At 50.9% G+C, this 25,106-nt stretch overlaps 1 protein-coding gene across 1 annotated transcript in view; it reads left to right on the plus strand.

The window, feature by feature from the left end:
- DOK5 (docking protein 5) overlaps window positions 1–25,106 on the plus strand; it is a 125,443-nt gene that overhangs the window by 73,352 nt on the left and 26,985 nt on the right. Inside the window, exons 3-6 of the mRNA XM_087818640.1 lie at window positions 3,741–3,855; window positions 3,939–4,058; window positions 6,746–6,935; window positions 22,795–22,930. Of these exons, the coding sequence (XP_087674766.1) occupies window positions 3,741–3,855; window positions 3,939–4,058; window positions 6,746–6,935; window positions 22,795–22,930 (561 nt within the window). The remainder of the gene's footprint in view (window positions 1–3,740; window positions 3,856–3,938; window positions 4,059–6,745; window positions 6,936–22,794; window positions 22,931–25,106) is intronic.

Genomic DNA, 25,106 nt, shown 5'->3' on the forward strand with positions numbered 1-25,106 from the left:
TGCATGTAGAGCTTATGGTGTGTCTGCTCTTACCCTTTGAGAGAAAATTAAAATCTATAACTGCAGAGGCTCAGGAGGGAGTTTTCCTAAAACAGGTCTGAGCTTGGGAGGAAATAACTGCTGGTTGATCTGCGACATAAGGAAATGACAAGAAACTCAAGTGGACGGTGAATTGAAAGAGTTATTGTGCGTGTCCCCGGTCCTGTGTCCCCTCCCTCTGCGGGAGCAGTGGGGACCCACAGTCACTTATGTAGCGCCGTTTAAAATAATACTCGGATTCAATGGGACTCTGAGGCCGTATCAAGTCTCTGTTTACTTTAAAAGTAATTCTTTTGGTGCAGATCATTTCTTTGTAAAAGGAATATTAAAAAATACATCCTGCCTTGGTGTTCTCATTGACAAAAGGGAGTGATGGTGGTTTTAAATCTGTCTTATAAAAATTTTACGTGACTTATATCTGCCAGTGTTCTTGTAATGATCGCTTCCTTATTACGTATTTTGAGGAAGATTCGTGGATTAAGGTAGGTTGCAATGTTTTTAAAGTAACAAATATGTGTGTGTGGTGGGGGTTGTAGGTATGTGCACGCATGTGCTCACTGAGATAGAGCTTTTTTTTTTTAAATGTCTTTATTAATTTCAGAGAGAGGAAGGGAGAGGGAGAGAGAGAGAAACATCAATGATGAGAGTCATTAATCGGCTGCCTCCTGCACGCCCCCTGCTGGGGATCGAGCCCATGACCCGGGCAAGCTCCCTGACAGGGAATTGAACCCCGATCTCCAAGATCCTAGGTCGATGCTCAACCGCTGAGCCAGGCCCGGCTGGGCAGATAGAGCTTTGATTTGGGGACACAAACTGTTGCTTTAGAACCCGATAGTCCTTGGGCACATAAAATGTAAGCCATCAGCTCTGTGAGCACTCGCTCCCCCCCCCCCGAGCGGGGGCTGGGTGGTTAGCATCTACACTGGTTTCTAAAATGGGTAATTGTGCTTTGACTCGTGCACCTCTCCCCCCATTCCCTGACCCTCAGGTGACTTATTTCTTCCTCTTTGGATGTGTAAGGAAATGACCTACGTCAGAGCCGCTGCTGTTTCAGACCAGGGCAGACTGCTCTTGTGTAACGACTCGGTGGTGGTTCAGAATAAAGCCTGGGGCGCTCATATCATCCTCCTGCTCCCCAGGAAAAGAAGGGGGCCCTCACGGAGGAGATGGCCTCGGGGCGGGAGATGCTCTGTGCTGGAAGCTTTTAGGGTCAGTCACTAGCGTTTCCTTCAGGCGGCTGAAGGGCAGAGGCGTCGGGGTCGGTTGGCCTCCTTCCAAACTTGGCTCTGCCGTTGTTTAGCTGTGAACTTGGACTCGTGACGTTCACCTTTCTCAGCCTCAGTTTCTTCGTCGTGAAGATACCGATGATAAGATCTGCCTCGCCGGGTGCTCGTGAGGATCAGACGAGACGTCCCGAGTGAGAACAGCCTCAGCCGCGGGCTGTGCCAGTGCTGACCCTCAGACGACTGTTTTCCTTGGCTGAGTCACCATTGATGGTGACTCCTGTCTAGCTGGGAGCTGGATTGAGTTTCCCGTGTGGCAGGCTCTGTGCCAGATCCAGGGGACACGGTGGTGACCAAACTATATATGGTCCCTACTCTGTGGAGCTTTCACTCCACAGGCAGGACAGGCGGTGGGCCCAAACCCGCGTAGCCATCGGGCTGTGAGGGCAGAGATGTCGTTGATGGTAGAGCCTCGAGACCTGATTAGATGGGAATGGGGGCGGGGGGTTGTCCTTTAGGGCTCTGCAGGTAACTGAGACTTAAACTGAGTCCCGTAGGGTGAGTGGGAGCAAAGTAAAGGAGAGGGGACGGCTCTGTGCCAGGAGAATCGCGGTCCCTTCTGGGGACTAAATAAAGGCCAGTGCGTCTGGGACAGGACACAGGGCGAAGGTGTCCGGGGAGGCTGGTGAGATAGCCGCGGGAAGGTCCCGGAGGGTCCTGATGGCCATTCGAAGGAGGTGGGCTTTGGTCCCAAGTGCCGTGGGAAGTCACTGAAGTTTTATGCGTAGAAATGCTCGGAACAGGCTTGCGTTTTGGAAAGACCATCTAGACGTTGTGTTGACAGTGAAATAATGGGGTTAAGACGGGAGTGGAGAGACCAGTACGTCGTTGGAGGTGACAGAGGCTCGTCCTGGGGCAGCGGCTCAGGAATGGATCAGATGTAAGCGGTTTCACCCGTGAACTGAGGGCCTCGGTGTAGTTCGAGAATAAGACAGGTGGTGTGGAGCCCTGAAGAGAGTGGTTTGGCGAACTTTAGGGGAACACTGGCGTCTCGGCCCTTTGGGCCGCTGTAACAGAATGCCCTACGCTGGGCCGCTTGTCGGCCACAGAAGTTTATTTCTCACAGTTCCGGAGCCTGGAAAGTCCAAGGTCAAGGCACTGCCAGACCGAGTGTCTGGTGATAACTCGCCCTCTGGTTCGTAGTCGGCTCCTTCTTGCTGTGTCCTCACGGGCAGAGGGATGGGGGAGCTCTGCGCGGCCTCCGTTATAAGGGCGCCAATCCCCTGTACGAGGCTCCACCCTCGGGACCTAAGCTCTTCTCAGAGGCCCCGCCTCTTAATACGGTCACCCTGGCAGGGAGGGGAGGGGGCGATTGGACGTTTGAATCACGGGGGAGGCACAAGCGTTCGGTCTATAGCAACTTCTATGATATTTCATGTTAAGCAATTTGCATTCATACTATAAAGAGAGCCAGTGGAGGCAAAGAAGCAAGGAGATGAAATAATTAGGTTAGCGTGCTCGTGGAGGGCGTCTCTCTCTCCTCGCCCGCTTCCCGAGCCAGGCGTTTATGGAATTTAGGTGATAGGTGGGAGCAAGGGTCCCCATGACTGAAGGCACAGTCGGTGGCAGGCACTGTCTTCTGCGTGACACGTGGGAGCGGTAGGAAGGGCCGGCTCCGCTTGGCAGTGGGAAGGTTATTCCTCTTGAGCGCACTCCACCCTGACGCCGCGTAAACCTCCTCTCGGCCAGGACCCACTTCTCACTCCCCCGGCAGCAGCAGGGGCCTGGGTAGAAGCGAAGGAGGGACCTCGGGTTTGGAAACAATAGCAGTGTCCTATGTGGGAGGGGAGGGGTTTATAACAGTGGTAAAGGGACCAAAAATCATGGGCGGAGGAAGGAGAGAGACTGTGTAAGGGGAAAGCTCTCCCTGCTGGTAGGAGCAGGGTGACATCAGCACAGTGTTCTCCACCTAAGAGGCCCCACGGCCACCGAGAAGCTGGGGGGCCCCAGAGAGTGGGAAGCCTTCCACAGACCAGCTCTGTGCGCTGGGACAGAGGACGTCTTTGCGCGTCCGGACGCTCCATCCCTGGCTGGCAAGGGGCGAGGTAACGTAGTGTGGATGGGACCAGCTTTCCGTCTCCTTCCTCGGGGTCCGCGTGTTTAAGATGCATCCACCAGGAGTATTTGAAAGGCTGTCTATCCACAGCGATGGAGATGGACATGGGAACAGTGGGGAAGGTAGAGCCTTTGGGGGGTTAAAAAAAACACTTAAACAAGCTTCCTACCTCTATGAAGAAGGTACTTTGTTAGCCTTCCTTGCTGTGCCGTAAGGGTAACACTAAGTCAGTCGCGCCATTTGAATGCCCTTTTCTGTCCCTCTGTGTTCGTCCCTCGCCCTGCCCCCGCCCCAGTTTGGCGGTGCTGATGGGAAGCATCCCCTCGGGGACTGTGATCAGACCTGTGATTGGCCTTTTTCAGGTGACGGAACTCAACAACGTGAAGAGTGTGGCCCGGTTGCCCAAGAGCACCAAAAAGCATGCCATCGGGATCTACTTCAGTGACGAGACCTCCAAGACCTTTGCCTGTGACTCAGGTTCGTGGGAGGCAGGGAGGGCTTTGGCCTCGGCTTTGAAGCGGGCGCTGGGCTCACAGGGTCATTTTTGGACATTCCCGCAGATCTCGAGGCTGATGAGTGGTGCAAAGTGCTCCAGGTGGAGTGCGTAGGGACTCGGATCAATGACATCAGCCTCGGAGAGCCCGACTTACTGGCTACGGGGGTTGAGAGAGAACAGAGTGGTACGTAGAGAAATCCTCTCCTCTGCTCTTGTATATAATTGTTTCGTTCCCATATAATAAAACATAATATATCTTGATTATGTAAAATTTTTGAAGTTATAAAAAATATGTATATGTAGAAGCAAAAATAACCTTCTATTTCCCCTAAAACCTGTGTTAATATTTCAGTGTATTTTCTTAATATGTTTTTGATGCATAATATAAATATATCTACGCTAATAACATCAGCTAGAAATTGGGGGAGCCTGCTCTGTGCTTGTTTTTGTGGAAGATGCGTGAGATGACTTGGTTTTCCCAGCAGCCCTAGGACGTAGCAGCTGTTACTCTCCCATTTTACAGATGAGGAAACTCAGGCTTCGAAGAGCTTAAGCTCTTACTCCAGTTCCAGTAGCTGGTGTTCGATTCCAGGCCATGTTTTCGGGCCTGTATTTAGAATGTACAGAGAAAAAACAGCGACCTGCGTTTGTGTCTTGACTTTATCACTTAAAATTTTTATTGAAAGCCTCCCGATGTTTTTTAATAGAATCCAAACTTTATGACTACTTCACCGAGTTGAAACCCATCTAAATCTGTGATATTTTTCCCCTTCTACTGAAACACTTGAGCCAACTCTTGGAGCTCAGCATTCAACCTGGGAATAAATCACTTTAAGTAATAATCACCGAAATAGTCATGAACACTTCAGCCAAAAAAGTCAGTGTTGGTTTACAGCACAAGCCCAGAGGTGAGGATCACTTCTTTGTCTTCAAGTGGCCGAGCCCCGCGACAGGGCCGATCGGACCCCGGGGTTCCGCGTTAGCCGATTGCATTGATCCCTGCGGCTCTGCCACACCCCAGAGGCTGCGGGTCACCTGGCTCAGCTAGGAGCCAGGCAGAGGCAGTGTGGGCCTGTGGCTCTCCCTGGGCGCACACTCCAGCTGTCCGTAAACGGCACCCCCCGTTCCCATGGGACCTACGTCTTCATGACGCAGTCGCAGTCTAGGGCTACTCGGGAGGCCCGGGCCTGCTGCGGTTCACCTTTGCTGCAGACTTAGAAGCGCAGGCTAATTGGAAGGAGCCTCATGTAGACAAGGAAGGTGAGCTGCAGAGAGGTGGCCACGCGTCAGGGCCACGCAGCCAGGCCAGTGCCAGGCCCCTTTCTGTGGGTCGCTAAGTCGGGATGCACCTGGGCTGGAGGATCCACCATCCTGTGCCTCACAGACAGATGTGCTTGAAGCCAAACAGAGCGAAGAGAACATGGCAGGTTCGGGCTGTTTTTAAATGTAGGGCGCTCCCATCAGCACCTGTTTCTCACACGTCTATATTTGTGACGCTGCACCCTGATGGTGCTACCGGCTGAGTTCAGGAATTGGCTGTGCCTCAGTTTCCTCTCCTGTCAAATAGGAATGAGAACACATCCTTTGGTAGCTAAGTATCAGGGATCATTATGAAACTCAATTCGGTTTTTCAAGGCACTTTACAAGATGAATGTGCATGACTCCGAGTAATTGTGGTAGAAATGGTCACTCTCAGCACTGTTGCTGTTGTCATTCTCAAGCTAGGTCGTCATAAAAGAACCTTTAAGCAAATAGACTGCTCACGGTCTCTCTTACTTTCTAGTTAATGATGACTGTCTTTCTTAGTTGTTCCAGCAAATATCTGGTTAGAGGAGTTTGGAATAACTCAGAAAGCTTGAATAATAGACGCGTGAATGCATTTCACAAGCGCAACCCTGACACTCCTACTCACTAAATTCAACTAAAATCTATGAAAATTCTCATGACATCTCTACTATAAAATAACTAACAAGAATGACGTCAGTACTATTAGTGCCCCTGCTTTGTCAGACGTGCGCAATCCACCGTAGCGACGGGTGGGTAAAAATGTGTTTGCCGCAGTCATGATGTTTTTGTTCCTATTTCACTTAAAGATTTTTGACTCTGTAACTTCTTAAATTAATGAGATTTCTAAAAATATAATAGAAATATCATGATTGTGCCTGTAGGGACAAAAATTTGGTTGCAGTAATAAGCCAAGAGCTGTATTTTGAGTAATCTTAAATTTTTTAACAGTCATCCCTACAAGCAAATGAATATTCTTTCCGGTATATGGCTGAAGACAGCTCACTGTTAAAACTAGTTCAAATGTATCCATTGGCATTTTCCCAAACTGCTGGTCCGCTAGGTGCCTGGTATTAGGGTTGAGTTTCATTTAAACAGCCTGGGATACAATTGTATATTCATCTAGTTATGAAAATGATAAGTCGATCGATACAACTGTAACATCATTAAACCACGTGACAGTTGTTTCGCACCTGCATCTCCTGTGAACACAAAAGTGTGGGTGTCGTGAATATGCACTTGGCAGGGAAAAAATGTTTTTAATGGTTTCATCGCTTTAGCCTTTTATTGGCATACACTCTTCTATTATGCAAATTTAAAAATTCTAAAAATGGTCTTTGCTCATTGAAACAGTGTTTAGTGTATGTTGTCAGCCAGGCTGTCTCATTACTATGTGATTTAATACGGTCTTCGTTTTAAACACCATTTTCTGGGGCTGTTCAGTGATGAGAAGGGTTGATCTTCCCGAGTATTCAGTCAAAAGCTAGACGACAAGCTTGAATTATTTTGAAATGCCTCTTTGTTCCTGCGATGTCTTTGATGTTTTATTTCTGGGCATTTTAGACTAACCTTTTGTTTTTCTCCCAGAGAGATTCAATGTGTATTTGATGCCATCTCCTAACTTAGATGTCCATGGCGAATGTGCCTTGCAGATTACATATGAGCACATCTGCCTTTGGGACGTCCAGAATCCCAGAGTCAAACTCATCTCTTGGCCGCTAAGCGCCCTGCGGCGGTACGGACGAGATGCTGCTTGGTTCACTTTTGAGGCCGGGAGGTGAGTCGCGGTGGTTTGCCCACGTTTTCCGCCAGGCGCCCGTCGCCCGAGGCCTGGGTTTCCCTGGGAGGCCCCTTGCCCCGCGCTTGGGCTGATGCACGGAGCCGTGACCTGCAGTGTTAGGGCCAGGCCGGGAAACACCCATGTGCTAAGCGTGGCTTGCTTTCCCACGGGCCACTCTCATGTTTCGTGAGTCCCATATGAATTTCTGTGACGTGGTTTGATTTCATCCCCCAGACTGAGGTTGAACTCGGTAAAAATGTGTCATGTACTGGGCCAGGCTGAGCAGAGGCTAGCTCCTGGGCTTTGGGAAGCTCCCGTGTTATTCTACGTAGGTTTCCTCGCCTGAGCTGACTGCGGTCCACTATCCATACGAGGCCACTGACATTTTCTGGAGTTGTAGCTGGTTGAGTTCCACCTGTTTTTCGCACACGGAAGCGAATGACGCTAATACTGGAAGAGGTTGATTCTAGAACGCGCTCATTGGAACGCCCAGCAAGCGCTTTCAGAGCCCCCCCTTTCCTTTCCGAAGTTAATCCGGGACAGAGCAAATGGCACCCCAGCATTTGCGTCCATCGTTAGCTACAGAGAGATTAGTCTCATCTCATCGGTGTTTCATTTCCTTCGCCCCCCACCCTTCCTTCCTTAAATGTAGGCCCTAGTTTTGAAACACTGCATATTAATTTTATATTTTAGAAATTTAAATGATTACATTTTAAGAAATACAAGTCCTGTATATGGCCTGACGTTGCATTCCAGTTGAAAACAAGTTGTTACTTAAAAAGTAACTGTGTGTCCAGGTGGACAGGAATATACTTGACACAGGAGAGTAAACCCAGATCCACCTGGATACATGACAGTGATGCTCCACTCTAATCAGTCTGTTAATCCCATTCTAAGCGAAGCCCAATTATATAAAATTTGCTTTTCAGAAATATCACTTTGATGCTCTTACCAACATTCTAGGAAGTTTTAAAATTCTTCTTTCCCATACAGCTCTTCTCTGGTCCATTTATTTTTGAGTTCTGAAAGTGAATCTCAGGTAGAGTATAATTTCATGTACAGCACTGAGATGCCATAAAGGAGCCAGTGAATCTCCTGGAGACTGCAAAGGTCCTCACATTAAAAAATAACACTTCAGTCTTCAGAGCAATGTTCTTCTGCTGTCAGAATTACTTATTTATTATCCTAACGGGAAAATTGCTATATAGGAAAATAAGACTTTGTTTGGGAAGGTGGGTATATTTTCCTGTTTGGGTCTCAGATATTATTTATGTATTAATAGTAACCAGTGAAATGAAAGTATAAAAATGTTTTATAATAGACTTTTCTATTGACCTCAAACCCATATCCTTCCTGCTGTTATTTCATATTGGCACACAGGAGAATTCTGCATTGATTAGGGCATTTGGGGCCCATTTCGGGCAGCACTTATTCAAACACGAATATTTCTCAATTGCTATTTGTTATCTATAGGAAATAGGAATAGGACAAGTTGTATGCTTTTTAAATCATCATTTCTGAAGGCTAAAACCTTAGTAAACCTTCATAGTACCTCAAGACTATTTGAAATTTTTTTTGAAATTATCTTAATATTGCAAGTTTTACTACTAATATCTTCCTCAAGATTCACTTACTCATATTGAGACCTGGTTGAACTTCTGAGGCCCTAAGATTGCTTTATATAGACTTTTATTTTCCTCCTAAGTCATGGAGGAAACCGTAGAGGTTTTAAAGCAGGTACGTGTGTGTGTATGTGTGTGTGTGTGTGTGTGTGTGTGTGTGCGCGCTCGCTCACAGGTGCCCAGTCATGATCCTCATTTGTGAACAACAGGATTCAGGGCACAGATGTAGACCTGGAGAGATACTGAAATAGTTCAGGTGAAAGAAATGGTGGATAAAAACTGTGGATGTATTGGGGACATAAATTTCAGAATTATCCAATGCTCTTTGACCAAAAGCTATGAAACGCTGTCTTGGAAAATGAAAGAGTTTTGGCTCCATGACCTTGGCCTCCTCATGGTCTGACCTTTCGGGCACTTCTTCCAAGAACTCCAGCACGGAGGTGACTATAATACCCACGACCCATTCCACACGGTGTTGTGTCTCAAATAGTGCAGGGACGTAGACTGTTCTTTGGGTTTGAAGGGCATTTGTATTCAGTGCCATGCTTCGTGGGGCTGGTGCAAACTGGAGACTGAACGGTCACTAGGACAAGTATTGGGATTGTGTCCTTAGGATCTCACTCATTTCTCAGCCAGCGTGGCTGTGGAGGGACACGGGTTCAGGAGTCAGAGACCCTGGGTTCTAATCTCTGCTCTGTGTTAGCTGTTGACCTCGGACACAGTGCTTACCTTCCCGCGTACGTTTACCCAGGGAGTAACTTCCTTGCAGGGTAAAAGCCGAAATGCATGCAGATGACCTGGAAGGTGCTGGGCTTCTCCCACATCGCATCTCTGGTATTTTATTATGATCCCTTTTGGAGCAGGTCTGGCTTTGCAGGATGCAGGCAGTGTTAAGCACAAGGTTATATTACTATTTTATGTTTTTCCTGAAACTCAAATGAAGATGGATTTTTATAGTTACCATCAAGATGCTCAGGATAAGGTCATTCGTGTTCCCCGAAGCGTGAAGGTTTCATATCTCCTTGCTTTATTAGTGAAAGTAATTTTTTCCTGGGCCCCTTTTTGGATGTGTTCAAAACAAGGCAGTTTTGTATTAAGTAATATAATTTCCTCCCTGTCTCACATCGCTAAATGAAGAGGAGCTACATCCCTCTAGGCGAATCATTTTCACATGTCCAACAGCCAGTATTTCTGTTGGGGACCCTGGGAATGTTGTCAAGGACCTTGGGGCAACTTCTCATCTGGAGCCTCTGCTGTAGGTGGAGCTGAGTGTTGTTCCCATACAGTGGCCCCCACCCCACCCCACTGAGACCCACAGCGGGCGCTGTGATGAACTGGGCTGGGAGCTGGATAAAACTAAGTTAAATTATAGTTCTGCCGTATACCGGCTGTGGGACCTTGAGTGAGCCGCTCACCTCCTGAGCTTCCACAGGCCACCTGTAACATGGGTGTAATATAATACGTATCTCACAGGGTTGCCATGGAGGTTAGTACATGTACAAACACATGTCTTAATGCTGGCATGGAGTGGGCGGTTGTATCAGCCCCAACTGACATGAGCAAGACAGAAATTCGTTGGCTCACACCCGAAGCCCAGGGAACGGGGGTGACTCAGGCTTGGCTTCATTCAGGGTCAACGAGGACCCTCGGTGTCACCTCGGTCCTATTTCTTCTAGGGTGGCTTCACTGTGGCTCCACCTGCTGGCTTCTAGGAGCTTTGGGATGTTCTCATACCATCAGCCCCTGGAAGAGATGAATTTCTGCCATATGTTGACCATGACATTTACAGCGTGTCAGGCCCTGCACCGAGCGCTTTGTGCAAAGCCCACAGGGTGTGAACTGGAGGGGGACAGCTCTCCCAAAGCAGGAAGGGGGCACTGATGCCATCAGAAAGGGAATGAATGTGAGGTTTAAAAACGAACAAACTAACAAAATGTGTCCAATACAACATTTAATAATTGCTGAAAGCAAGTGGGCGAAGCCACTGACCGTGATTAGCAGTATCATTCAGAAAGGTGCTGAGATACTGAACACTGGCTCTCAACCAGGGCGACAGCTCCCAGGGACATTTGCAATGTCTGCAGACGTTTTTGCTTGTCCCTCCTGGCATCTGTGGATAGAGGGGCCGGAGATGCTGTAACCTACGCTCATGAACAGTCCTTCACAACAGAGAATCATCAGGTCCAGTTATTCGATTGAGAGACTCTGCTCTTGTAGGCGTACCCGCCATTGAAAATAATCACTAATAATCTGGCCCGTGTGGCTCAGCGGTTGAGCATCGACCTAGGATCCAGGAGATCGCGGTTCAATTCCTGGTCGGGGAACATGCCCGGGTTGTGGCTCAATCCCCAGTGGGGGGCTGCAGGAGGCAGCTGATCGATGACAACTCTCATCAGTGATGTTTCTCTCTCGCTCTGTCCCGCTCCCTTCCTCTCTCTGAAATCAATAAAGACGTATAGAGAAAAATGAAATAATCACTAATTTTATTTATGGAATCCTTACTAAATGAAAATCACTGTACTAAGCATTTTATACCCACTGTCTCATTTAAGCCACTCGGTGATCATATAAACTAGGGAATATTATTATTTTTTATTTTTATTTATTGATTGAGAGAGAGGAAGGGAGAGAAAGAAAAGAGAGAGAGAGAAACATCGGTTTGTTATCCATTTATTTATGCATTTATTGGTTGATTCTTGTGCATGCCCTGACCTGGGATGAACCCGAAACCTTGGTACCAGACTGGAAAATAGAGGATTCAGGAGTCACACTCAGATCTTCTTACTTCCAAACCCTAGAGATTTCTGAAAAGGCTAATTATTACCATTCTACAGGCAGTTAGCCTAGTTCTTGTTTTTCTTGGCTTTTTTGGGGTGACGTTGGTTAGTGTAATGGTGCAGGTTTCAGGCAGCTCTGCAGCACATCAGCTGTACCTTGTATCGTGTGTTCCCCACCCAAGCCCAGCCTCCAGCTGAGGAGGGAGCCTCGTTCTTAATCACCTTCTGTGGAGCCGAGGAAGAAAAGGGAAACTTCATAACCAGGGCTCCCTGAAACCGCGGGGTGTGGTCTTGTCAGGGTATCACCCGTGTTACCTAAGCCCAGACCACGAGGAAGTTGTCCCTCAGCAAGCAGCACACTTGCCAGATGCTGGTCCTTTGACCGGGCCTCCTGAGACCTCTGCTGTGTACATTTGCCTAGTTTGCTTTAGTTCCGGAACCTTCTCTCAGCGCTTTGGGTGTGCCGTGCAGGCACACCCAGCTAGGACGGTCCCCTCTCCCGTACCACGCTTACAGGTCAGTCGAGTTTTCCAGACGCCGTCTCCCCGTCCCCCCGCCCTGCCCAGCCCGAGCAGATCTGACCAGAGCTCGTTTTTCCCCTTGAAGAGATTCAGGGGCGCAGCGTAAACTTCTCCGTCAAGTGCGATTGCGCAGCTCATTGCCCGTCACTGCCCTGGAGATGAACAATCAGTATATTTGGGAGACCCAGGCACAGATTGCTGCTTTTGTTTGAGATTTTTTTGCCTCTTGCTCACTTTCCACTCGGAAGCCCTGGGCCCTCAGGGAAGCCCAGCAGAGGGCAGGGCTCTGACGTTCTCGCGGAGATGGGTGGACGTGAAGCCCCGAGTGTGGCGACATCCCCCAGGGCGCCGGTCTGCCACATTTATTCTTCGAAGCAGGTGGCAGGTGCCCGCAGGTCTCCGTGTTCGGTTGGAGCCGGTGCTGAGGTAGCTAGCACTCCCCGCGCCAGCCCCGCGCCAGCCCCGCGCCAGCCCCGCCGCCTCCTGACCGCTGCGACGCGCACTCCGGGTTTAGCGCCTGCAGGACAGGCGCAGCTCAGGTGACATTTGGCAGAAGTCCTGAATAATCACCATGCACGAGCGCTCTCTTTACCAGCTGGAGAGATGCTCGTGCTTTTGACACTGTTGCAGGAGAAACTTTCGGGCATGGAAACAGCATGCGAAGGCGACACTGTATTACAAGCGCTTTTCCGCACACGGAGAGCACAGATTTGGGAGAAAGCTTTTTTTTTTTTTTTTTTTTGGATATAAGGGCATCTGAACAACCTTGGAAAATAAATCGTCTGATTCCTGTGTACATCACTCTAAAAACAAGTCTGATTGGTGAAATAACTTCACATTGGAAAAGAAAATCGATTCCCCCTCTAATTGGCGAATTTACAGCTAAAAGGACAATCATTCTGATATAAATGTTGGAATGTTCTCTATTTGTCTTCTTGATTTGAAGCTGTTTAATAATCTCTGATTTCTGAATATTTTATAGAGCACCTACTCAGTAAAGGGTTGAAAGCACATTAACAAATAAAATGTGCTCGGCTCTCCCTGCTCTGCTGTGAGCGCGCAGATTTGACTGGAAACGAGCTGGATCTCACACGCGGGCTGGCCCAGGGTGAAACCGCCTCCTTTGCAAAGAAAGCAGAAACTACTGTTACGCCACGCATACCAGTTATTCTTGGATAGCGCTTATCCAAAAATAATTTTAATTATAAAAGGAGCACACATTTATTATAAACAAATAGGAGGAACTCTTCTCTCTCTACCCCACAGAATAACCTCTTTAATAACCACCATTCACAGACGTCTCACTGCCGCGGGCCTGTTCTCTGCCAGATGCTGCGCTAGGTGTGGGTGTGAGGACAGGCTGGACGAGGCCGCCATCGGAAGCCTAGCTGGGGCCCCGGAGCTGTGATCACGGCACATGAAATCTCTAAAGGAAAGGATGACTTCCTTAGGGCCTCTGTGAAGAAATCACACGCTCATGAGGGCGTCCTGTCTGGTGACCCATCTTACAAATTTTAATGTGTATTATTTACTTATGTATTTTTGCAGCTTTATTGAGATATAAGTGACACATAACATTAAGTTTAAGGTGTACAGTGTGCTTTGATACATGTATTTATTGCAGGATGGTTGCTATAACCAGGTTAGTTAATGCCTTCATCACCTCATGGAATTACCTTTTTTCTGTGTGGTGAGAACATTTAATATTCACTGTCTTGCCCGGCCAGTGTGGCTCAGCGGTTGAGCATCGACCTATGATGCAGGAGATTGCGGTTCGAGTCCCAGTCAGGTCACACACCTGCGTTGTGGGCTTGATCCCCAGCAGGGGGCGTGCAGGAGGCAGCCGATCAATGACTCTCATCATTGATGTTCCTCTCTGCCTGTCCCTCTTCCTCCCTCTCTCTGAACCAATAAAGACATATTGCCTCATTTTCTCTATAGACTCATGCACCCGTGGACGCAGGTGTTTCCGTGTCTTGGCTATTGTGAACAATGCTGCAGTGAACATGGGGTTCAGATATCCCTCTGAGATAGTGTTTTCATTTCCTTTGGATGGACACCCAGAAGTGAGGTTGCTGGATCATAGCGTAGTTCTGCTTTTAATTTTTTCAAGAACCTCCGTATGTTTTCCTCAGTGGCTGCACCAGTTAATATCCCACCAACAGTGCACGAGGGTTTCCTTTTCCCCATCGTTGCCGGCACTGTTCCCTCTCGTCTGTTGGCCGGTGGCCATTCTCACAGGCGGGAAGCGGCCTGGTTTCCCTGCTGACTGGTGAGGTGGGACATCTTGTCATGTAGCTGTACCTGTGGGCACGGTGCTGCCCTCTCATTGAAGGCGATCGCTCCCTCGTGTGTGGCCACTTTGTATGTGATGGTGCCTCAGTGTTCCAGGGACGTCCAGCAAGAGTAAGCCAGTGCTCCTTCTGTCAGACATTCGCCGAGCGCGTCCTGGTGGCCGGCGTGGCGCCCAGCACCGCGGGTGCAGCAGTGAATGAAACAGGGCCTGGCGCCCAGCGAGGGTGCAGCAGGGAATGAAACGGGGCCTGGCGCCCAGCGAGGGTGCAGCAGGGAATGAAACGGGGCCTGGCGCCCAGCGAGGGTGCAGCAGGGAATGAAACGGGGCCTGGCGCCCAGCGAGGGTGCAGCAGGGAATGAAACGGGGCCTGGCGCCCAGCGAGGGTGCAGCAGGGAATGAAACGGCCTGGCGCCCAGGAGGGTGCAGCAGGGAATGAAACGGGGCCTGGCGCCCAGGAGGGTGCAGCAGGGAATGAAACGGGGCCTGGCGCCCAGCGAGGGTGCAGCAGGGAATGAAACGGCCTGGCGCCCAGGAGGGTGCAGCAGGGAATGAAACGGGGCCTGGTGCCCAGCGAGGGTGCAGCAGGGAATGAAACGGGGCCTGGCGCCCAGCGAGGGTGCAGCAGGGAATGAAACGGCCTGGCGCCCAGGAGGGTGCAGCAGGGAATGAAACGGGGCCTGGCGCCCAGCGAGGGTGCAGCAGGGAATGAAACGGGGCCTGGCGCCCAGCGAGGGTGCAGCAGGGAATGAAACGGGGCCTGGCGCCCAGCGAGGGTGCAGCAGGGAATGAAACGGGGCCTGGCGCCCAGCGAGGGTGCAGCAGGGAATGAAACGGGGCCTGGCGCCCAGCGAGGGTGCAGCAGGGAATGAAACGGGGCCTGGCGCCCAGCGAGGGTGCAGCAGGGAATGAAACGGGGCCTGGCGCCCAGCGAGGGTGCAGCAGGGAATGAAACGGGGCCTGGCGCCCAGCGAGGGTGCAGCAGGGAATGAAACGGGGCCTGGCGCCCAGCGAGGGTGCAGCAGGGAATGAAACGGGGCCTGGCGCCCAGAGAGGGTGCAGCAGGGAATGAAACGGGGCCTGGCGCCCAGAGAGGGTGCAGCAGGGAATGAAACGGGGCCTGGCGCCCAGCGAGGGTGCAGCAGGGAATGAAACGGGGCCTGGCGCCCAGCGAGGGTGCAGCAGGGAATGAAACGGGGCCTGGCGCCCAGCGAGGGTGCAGCAGGGAATGAAACGGGGCCTGGCGCCCAGCGAGGGTGCAGCAGGGAATGAAACGGGGCCTGGCGCCCAGCGAGGGTGCAGCAGGGAATGAAACGGGGCCTGGCGCCCAGCGAGGGTGCAGCAGGGAATGAAACGGGGCCTGGCGCCCAGTGCGGGTGCAGCAGGGAATGAAACGGGGCCTGGCGCCCAGAGAGGGTGCAGCAGGGAATGAAACGGGGCCTGGCGCCCAGCGAGGGTGCAGCAGGGAATGAAACGGGGCCTGGCGCCCAGCGAGGGTGCAGCAGGGAATGAAACGGGGCCTGGCGCCCAGTGCGGGTGCAGCAGGGAATGAAACGGGGCCTGGCGCCCAGCGAGGGTGCAGCAGGGAATGAAACGGGGCCTGGCGCCCAGCGAGGGTGCAGCAGGGAATGAAACGGGGCCTGGCGCCCAGCGAGGGTGCAGCAGGGAATGAAACGGGGCCTGGCGCCCAGCGAGGGTGCAGCAGGGAATGAAACGGGGCCTGGCGCCCAGCGAGGGTGCAGCAGGGAATGAAACGGGGCCTGGCGCCCAGCGAGGGTGCAGCAGGGAATGAAACGGGGCCTGGCGCCCAGCGAGGGTGCAGCAGGGAATGAAACGGGGCCTGGCGCCCAGTGCGGGTGCAGCAGGGAATGAAACGGGCCTGGCGCCCAGCGAGGGTGCAGCAGGGAATGAAACGGGGCCTGGCGCCCAGCGAGGGTGCAGCAGGGAATGAAACGGGGCCTGGCGCCCAGCGAGGGTGCAGCAGGGAATGAAACGGGGCCTGGCGCCCAGCGAGGGTGCAGCAGGGAATGAAACGGGGCCTGGCGCCCAGCGAGGGTGCAGCAGGGAATGAAACGGGGCCTGGCGCCCAGTGCGGGTGCAGCAGGGAATGAAACGGGCCTGGCGCCCAGCGAGGGTGCAGCAGGGAATGAAACAGGGCCTGGCGCCCAGAGAGGGTGCAGCAGGGAATGAAACGGGGCCTGGCGCCCAGCGAGGGTGCAGCAGGGAATGAAACGGGCCTGGTGCCCAGCGCAGGTGCAGAGTGAATGAAATGGCCAGGAGCCGTCACTTTGAAATGTACTCTCTAGAAGAGAGGAAGACAATAAAAATCATTTAAAAAAGTAAAATAGGTGTTAGATTGCATAAGACTCGCATCGAAAAGTAAAGTAGTGTGACAGAAAGTGCCAGAGGAGGGCGCAGCTTTAAGGGGGGTGAGCAGGGCTGGCTCCGCTGGGCCAGTGATATGAAGGCCTGAGGACGGAGAGGGTGAGCCGGGCGGGACCTGGGGCCGAGCCGACTGGCTTACGGTGTGGATCTGATGATTCCGTCCACAACCCGCTTGTTTAAGGGGGACAGGCGAGTTGATTAAATACGTATTAAATAGGGAGCACGGAGACTTGACGGAAGTTGTGTGTGAATGAAGATGTCCCCAAGGGCTGGACATGCTTGTTCTCACCCGGCTGGTTGCAGCAAAACCATCACACACACACACACACACACACACACACATACTCACACACAATACACTCACACATACACACACTCACACACACACACACTCACACACACACACACTCACACACACACACCCTCACGCACACACTCACACACTCACACACCACTCACACACACTCACACACACACACACACCCCCTCACACACACACACACCCTCACGCACACACTCACACACACACCACTCACACACACACTCACACACACCCTCACACACACACACCCTCACGCGCGCACACACACACGCTCACACAATACATACACACACACAATACACTCACACTGACACACACGTACACACTGACACCCCCCACACACATACCCACACTCACACACACAAACTCACACACACTCTGATACCCCCCCCCACACCCCCCCCAACTGCCACCTTGCCTCCAGCCAGCATCACCCCGGCAGCGATGCCCGTGGCTGGGACAGACAGGGGCCACAGGAGCAGGCCGAACTCTCCGCCCCGACCTGAGTTCGCTCTGCGGAGGAGCCACAGCTCCCCAGCCCCGGAGCTGCCTTTGTCTGAGCGCCTTTATCATCTAAGCATCAGTCATGTTCTCGCTCATCCCCTTGCTTCCAGCTGGTCAGAGGAGCAGTTAAGAAAGGAAAGGGGTAGAGACCAGAGCTGCTGCTAAACATCCCACAGTGCCCAGGACGGCCCCGCAGCGAGCGACCCGGCCGTGTCAGTGTCGCTGACGTTACCCCGCGGCGTAGAGAAGCCCTGTTCTGCGGGATAAGCTCCTAGCAGATCCCTCCCAGGTGTTTCTTCGAGCTGGGGCCGCTGGATCCCATGTGGTTAAGCCTCATATTTATCTCACGTCTCTGTGTGTTTTCCTGCCGTAGGGAATGGGCATTGCCATAGCCACTGGCGGCGCAGGGGCCGCCCTGCATTTGTCCCCCCACTTCCACGGGCGAAAGTGTGACCTTCCGCAGCTTTTTGCTCCTAGTGCTGTGCCCTGTGCAGAGGTGCTTCTGGTCGGTTTCTCTCGGGTGGGGCTTCCGAATGCCCCTTCCCAGCTGACGCTGACGCCACCCTTTCCCAGGGTGCCTTCCCTCCCTTCACTGCCCCTGACCCCGACGGCTCAGGCCACCCGATATTATTGCTGAGCCCGCACACATACGTAGATCTTGTCTAACGAAGTAAACTGTAACCACCAGAAAGGAAAAGCCTCGTCTTTTTAAATTTAATTTTTCAATTACAGCTTACATTCAACATTATTTTGTATTAGTTTCAGGTGTACAGCAGAGCGGTTAGACATTCATATAACTTACAAAGCGATCTCCCCGGTAAGTCTGATCCCTGCCTGGCACCATGCCCAGTTAGTACAACATTATTGATTCTAGTCCCTGTGCTGTGCTTACATCCCCGCGACTCCTGTAACCACCAGTCTGCACCTCTCGGTCCCTCCACCTGAGGCAGCTCTGCCGTCGCCTTTGTTTGCGTCCGTCACGGCCGCTGTTCCAATTTGCCTCATGTTTGTCTGACACGCGCTGCGTCCCTTCAGTTATGTAGCTGCAAATGCACAACTCAACCTTGATTGAATATCCGCCTTAGCCGGGGTGAGGAGAAGAGAATCGTAAACACACCTGTTGAGTGTGAGGTTCACCCTGCTTTTAGCAGTGTCCGAATATTCTAAACGCACGGGGACACATTCACGCAAATGCTCACACGTGAGCACACGTGCACGATCCGTCCATGAGGTGAGGAAGCAGGGAACGGACTGGCTTACTGATTCCCTGAGTTTTCTTGTTGGCACTGCCTGGCATGCGATCATTTGTTTGGTTTTTATCATTTCAACTCATTTTTGTAATAAAAGACATCGGTGTGAAATGTCATCGGCAAAGAGAGAAGGAGTTTCCCCCGTGGGGCCTTTGGGGACTGTTGCGCTGAGGTGGTGACTTCGGAATAGTGAAGACCATCGCCTCCCAACAGGCCCACTCAGGTTGCGCGGGCCAGGCCCGCGGGCTGCCCTTCCCCGTCCTCTCCCCGCGCGTTGGAATGACGGCTTCGTTCCACCTCAGGGCCATGCGGTCAGTGCCGGCTCTTTCTGTGGGGACCGTTCTTCCAGCTCACTCCTCCCCAGCCTTACCCTGAGGGCGTCTCGTCCTCGGTTTATAACCGTTACATCCCGTTTGAACAAGCCTTGCTCGAGGAGGCCCGGTCGGGTGCCCAGCGGCACTTTGCGCGCACTGCCTGCCGTTCCCATTCCCGGTGGGTTCTCCACTTGCTCAGGGAGCGCCAAGGTCAGGCCAGGCCCTGCCCGGCGCTGGCGGAGGCGCGCGAGGGAGCCGGAAAGAGCTCTGTCGGCGTGGAGCTGGCGTTTCAGCGCCGAGAAGGAAGTGCGGTTCACTGAAGATTTGCTCTGTGCGCCCTGCTGATCATAGCTGATGCTTTAGTAACACTGGGTGGCACTGTCATTATAGTCACTTCCCAGGGGAAACGCAGGCTTAAAGAGGTTAGACCTTGTGCATCAGGTCACAACGAAGGTGAGAACCCATCCCAGAAAGGCGATCGGAGCCCCCGCCTCGCCTCTCGTTCCACGTGGCCGGGATACTTCTGGGCAGGGACGGATGGACGGATGGATGGATGGATGGATGGACTTCTCACTAGCTTTTGGAGCTCTTGTTTTCCTTCTGGACCAGTTGGACAATCCGTGACTTAGAGCGACAGGCATATCATTCAGGCGAAGTAATTACTGGGAAATTCAAAACTCTCAGGGCACTGACAGGGCCACACTGTTCTCGCATCTGAATCCTCATGTTCAGGAAGGACACAGGAGAAGGCAGACTCAACTCGATACTTACCTTCTCTGGTTTCCACCCCCGGCTTCTGTTCCTGAAAGGCCACGAGGAAAGGGTATCGCTGGAAACGTGTCCAAGGGAAGACTCAGTGGGTGAAGCGAAAGAAAGGCGTCCGGACTGTTAAGAGTCAAAGTGTGTATTTGCAGCTCTGCTCCTGCCGAACCCCTTAGAGCGCCTCGGTTCCGGCTGCTTTCTTTGGGGATGAGCCACAGACGTTGATGGGGGGCTGAGGCAAGACATTCGCCGGTTGGATGGGTTTCCTTTCTACTTGCTTTCCTTTATTTTTCCCTGTTCTCTTTTTATTTGCCTTAGGGAGGTCGCCCCTTATATTATTCTGACAAAGGCATGCGGCAGTGGTTTTGTGGATTTAAAGCTGCCTGTGAAACAGAGCACACAAACCTGTTGGGAGGGAGGGACTTCAAAGAACTCGAGGGTTGAATTTAGACAAGACTGATGGAAGAATGTGGGAGGGACCGTGTTCGTTCATTATCACCTCCCTGGACCACGCTTCCCTCCGAAGGACATGTGCCTCTGAACAGTGTGGACCAAAGTCCCTACAGTTCAATCTGAAGGCCTGACTGTCCTGTTGGGAGCTCTCAGTGAGAACGGCTGCCTCTCGGCCAGACCAGGGTAATGGGGACATTTGGGCCCCACAGCTTAAAAAAATGGAATAAGTTGCCCACATTAAATATTCAGGTTATTTCACGTAAAAGTCACGTTTTCTGCTTCCCTTAAACAATCAGAAGCCGTGGCCACTTGGGCTCCCATGTCCCCATGTGAATGCCTGAGGAGGGCTGCCTGGGGGCTGCTGTCTGGTGGTCACACTCCGTCTCCTCGACACCGTAGTGGGTCTGAGCCACTGCTTCCACTCGCTTTTGTCCAGACCCTGATTGGATTTGAGACTGTGGCCACTGGTCCTCTGTGTAAGTGGCAAGTGGTGTGTGTATGTGTGTGTGTACTTGCGTGAGTGTGTATGTTTGTGAGTGTGTCTTCCAGATCCTCGGGTGGGGGAGGGGGGAGTCGTCGATTGTTGCTGTACTTTAAAGAATACTTGACCCTCCAATGGTTTTGATTTCATTTGTGTTTGAGCATAATAAGTATTTAGAGATGCAAATGTCCTTAAAGGAAGGTTGTAGATTCATTATGCTGATGGAAAGCAGACACTGGATAAAAGAGTGACTGTAAAAGAGTATAGGTCTCGCCAGCTAGCAGGTCATACTATAGACGGGGCATTTCACTACCAGGGTCAACAATAGAATAGAGTAGGAAACTCAGCATGTTCTAAGTGGATGAGAAATAGATCTACTGGCTTCTAACTTAAACTGTGTTTATCACTGTGGGTTGCGGTTCCAAGAACTGAGAGCCACGGGGCTGTCAGGTTCGAGAAACACCCATCCTTGCAGGGGTTGATGTTAAGCAATAAACTGCCGCTGCTTCTGGTAACAGGTGTCCTCATGGTTTCTGGGGCCACGGTTGGCATATAAGTAAGTAGTCGGTCATTACCGTGGTCACAGGAACCGGAGGCCAGTTCTTCCCGTGAAGCATCGACGGGGGCTCCTTCCTCCTCTCCGCCAACTCGCCTCCGCGTTGGATGGAAAAAGGGGGCACGAAAGCCCGAAGACCTTGAGAACCTGGGTGTCAAGTCTGTACGGTGGCGCCAATGAGGGGGGAGAGCAGGGGGCGCTGAAGGGTTGGAGGGCGCCTCAGAAAAGAAATGGCGCTTGAGTGAAATGCCTTAGCCCTTTGTTTTTCTCTCTTTATTGGGTTAGAATGACTTCATAATGAAAGTCACACGTCCAGCTCCCGAGGAGGTTCTTCATGTTAACTTACTGAAGGCGCCCCGCGTCTGCTTTCTCTTTTCCTGCTCGCATAGCCCGTATCAGCGAAATCCAAGCGAGGCGGGTTCTGACCGATTCCGCCCGCCGCGCGATGTGCGCTGGAAAGCGCCATATGGCCGTGGTCCCGGGCCAGCTCTGGGAAATTAGGGAGGAGCCTTTCTATTTTTGTTGCGTTAATTGCATAGACTGGGCTAGATAACATAATTAACAGTGCTTTGGGTGGAAAATGTGCTTGGTTTCTATGTTGTGTTGAGCAGTTCTTCAGATGTGAGTGAAACAGGCACTCAAGCCCGGATTCAGGTTTGCGGCGAGAGATTCTGAGATGGAAGGAGTGGCATTGAGTCTCAGAATAAACAGATTCTTTAAAATAAACCAACAGAAGCAACCTCTTAGTTTACTCTTGGTGGATGTACATATCAAGATCAGAACTGTAAACATATCCTTGCACATAATTTTGCCCATGTCCTTTAAAAATATTTAGAGTAATTAAATATACTTAGTAACTGTACATGTCCTAGAGGTACACACACACTGAAATGTACTTAGCAATGAAAACACATTTATGTTCTTCTTGCCTAAGTGTGTGTGCCAGTCTCCCCTTATCGGTGGGATTCACTTCTGTTTTAACAGCATGAGGGGGACATGCTCTTCTTCTCAGTCTTTAACATTAACCGTCAGAGCCGCAGAGCTTCCCTTGGAACGTCTCTTTCGCTGCGCACATTCATTCAGCACAGCCATGATCGTTAAAAATTCTTAGCTGCATTTGATTCATCACTTTGGGTGGAGGCTGGAGTCACCTCTGATCTGTGACTTTGGAAAGGAAAGAATCTTTAACGCACGGTCTGGGAGGGGGGTTAGGACCGAGTCTGGGAGTAGAGCATCCTTTGTTCACCTCTGAGCTGAAAGGTGTTGATTCTGACAGGCCTCTGATCCCCGACATCAGGGAGCAGCAGTCACGCAGGTACCCTCTTTGACAGCAGGAAAGCGAAGTACAGGGATTATGCTAAGATCAAGAAATGGCTTTTAAAAAAATTTTTTTTTTTATTAACCTTCTACTTTGCTTCTTGAGAGAAAAAAAATAATTCTGCGCCCTGTTAGCCAGGAGTGACTGGTTCCCGGCCCATGTTAATAGTTAGAGAGGACATTTGGATCCTCTGGTGGGCCTGAGAATCCCCGTCTCATGCAAATCGGGGGGCCTACTTTCGGGAGTGTTCTGGGCGCTCGGGGCAGGCTCTCAGAGCTCTCCGTTCTTGTTTCCACAGGATGTGTGAGACCGGCGAGGGGCTGTTTATCTTTCAGACGCGAGACGGGGAGGCCATCTACCAGAAGGTGCACTCGGCCGCCCTGGCCATCGCGGAGCAGCACGAGCGCTTGCTGCAGAGCGTGAAGAACTCCATGGTACGTCCGGGCGCCCCCGGCCTGGCGGGCACCGCTGCCAGCTGCGGCCCTGGGATCGTGGCGCTGGAGGCCACGGCCAGCGTTATGTGAGCAGGGGGTTGACTCTTGTCCGCAACCATGCATTCCTTGGATTAAACGTCACCCTGGGGCGGCCCGAGGCGGCCTGTGGCTAACACAGTACCCTCCTTATCTGCGCCATGCCTCAGTTACTCTGTGTGTGCCTGAATCAGTCTGAGCTCCCGTAACCAGCACCACGGATGAGATAGCTTACAAACAGCAGGCGTTTGTTTATTTCTCCCTGGGAGGCTGGAAGTCCCAGATCCAGGGGCTCTCAGAGTCACTGTCTGGGGGAGGGCCCACTCCCTGGCTCCTAGCTGGCTGCCTTTTCTCTCTCTCACATGACGGAGGGATGAGGGATCCCTTTGGAGTCTCTTTATAAGGGCTCTGCCCTCAGAGCCTAATCACATCCCAATGGCCTCATCTTCTAATGCCATCCACTTTGAGGTTAAGATTTCAATGTATGAATTTAGGGGGGTGGATATGGTTATTGAGTCCGTTGTAGCAAGTATGTACATTAAAGTCAATTTGGGTGTGTATGTAGACACAGCTTTTGGGTATCTACCTATAGATACCTATGTATAGCTGTACCAGATGTAATTTCTGATGTCAACGGGACAGGGAAAACATATAAGTAAGGGAAGAGGGCCGAGAGGAAACTGGAATGAAATCTCAACAGCACAAGATCTGACAGCTGCTGACATGAGACTGTGGGCTCCATGTAAGAGATCTCTTGATTTTTTTTTTCCAGAGAAGCCAAGGATTTGAGTCTGTATATACTATCTCCCAGTCCGTAACTGTTGGAAATGCATTCTAGTTAAAACCAGCAACAAAACTGTCACGCTTTGTGGGCCAAAGAAAACTTGTCCATAGACTCTATGTTGCCCATAGACATGCATTTGCCCTCTCTGGTTGGCAAATCTTCATAGTCTTCCGTGTATAAAGGCACCGCAAACACAAATGCACATGAGCATCCACACATGCGCCCTCGGGACACTACCGGGTTCGTTGCATTGTGCTAGGAACTGTGAATTGTACAGAGAACTATGATTCTTGTTTCTTCTTCAAGAAGAATAAGTTCACGAGACCTTAATTGAATGCAGAACAGCTAGGCAATGCGAATCATGCATCGTGGCTGCAAACTCATGCAGAGCTGCCCATCTGGAAGGGAATCTGCAAACCCTGAGGAACGGTGTCAGCATGCTAAGATGAGGGTAGTTTGAAAATCGGTGCAATAAACATGTGGGCTAGTTGGATTTAAAGAAGGGGAAGAGCATGCCGGTAATGTGATCTGTCCCAGAGCAGCCCTGGATTATTCCCAAATGACCTGTGCACGCATTGCATTGCTCTGGGATGTCAGAGTAGGAAATCAGCAAAACTTTCTGCGTAAAAGGCCAGAGAGTAAATGCAGTAGGTTTTGTGGACTAAGATGGTCTCTGTTGCAACTCCTTAGGTAAAGCACCTATAGGTAAAAAGTCATCAAAGGGGCTGTGGCTATGTTCCCAAAAAACTTTAATTCAAATTTCATGTAATTTCCACATATCATAAAATATTTTCCCCCAAATCATTAAAAAAATATTCTTTTTTGAACTAATGCAAACTCGATATCCATTTCCTCATATGCTCACCAATTCTGGATATTGCAGTAGAGATAGATAAACGGATGGCTGGACAGATAGCTGGCTGGCTAGCTGGCTGGCTGGCTGGTGGATGGATGGATAGACACTAGCTAACAGTAAAGTTGAATTCAAGTCAGTTTGAATTTACAGGGCAACATGTAATTGCATCAAAGCTGTATGGCTATCCATTAGATGCCTTCAAACATCTGAGGAGGTTTTTCCAAGATTACCTTGTTTGTGAAGCCATCAATTAGCATAAATTGTTGTGTGCTTGGAAGGCAAGTCCTGCATGCACATGTTTTTCCATTTACAACCTTCTCATTACTTCCACTAAAAATTAATCAGGATTATGAGTAATTCATTCAGATCATCCGTTTGCAAATTTAACTGGAAAGTAATGTTGTTTGCCCTCAATTTGCTGTGTGCCAAACGAGTTCTGTGCATGTGAACGTGGTTTTAAAGCAACAACATTCTGTTTTAGATGGAAATGAGTAAGCTTC

The sequence above is a fragment of the Miniopterus natalensis genome, chromosome 7 (genome assembly GCF_054644295.1).
Source record: "Miniopterus natalensis isolate mMinNat1 chromosome 7, mMinNat1.hap1, whole genome shotgun sequence".
NCBI lineage: Eukaryota > Metazoa > Chordata > Mammalia > Chiroptera > Miniopteridae > Miniopterus > Miniopterus natalensis.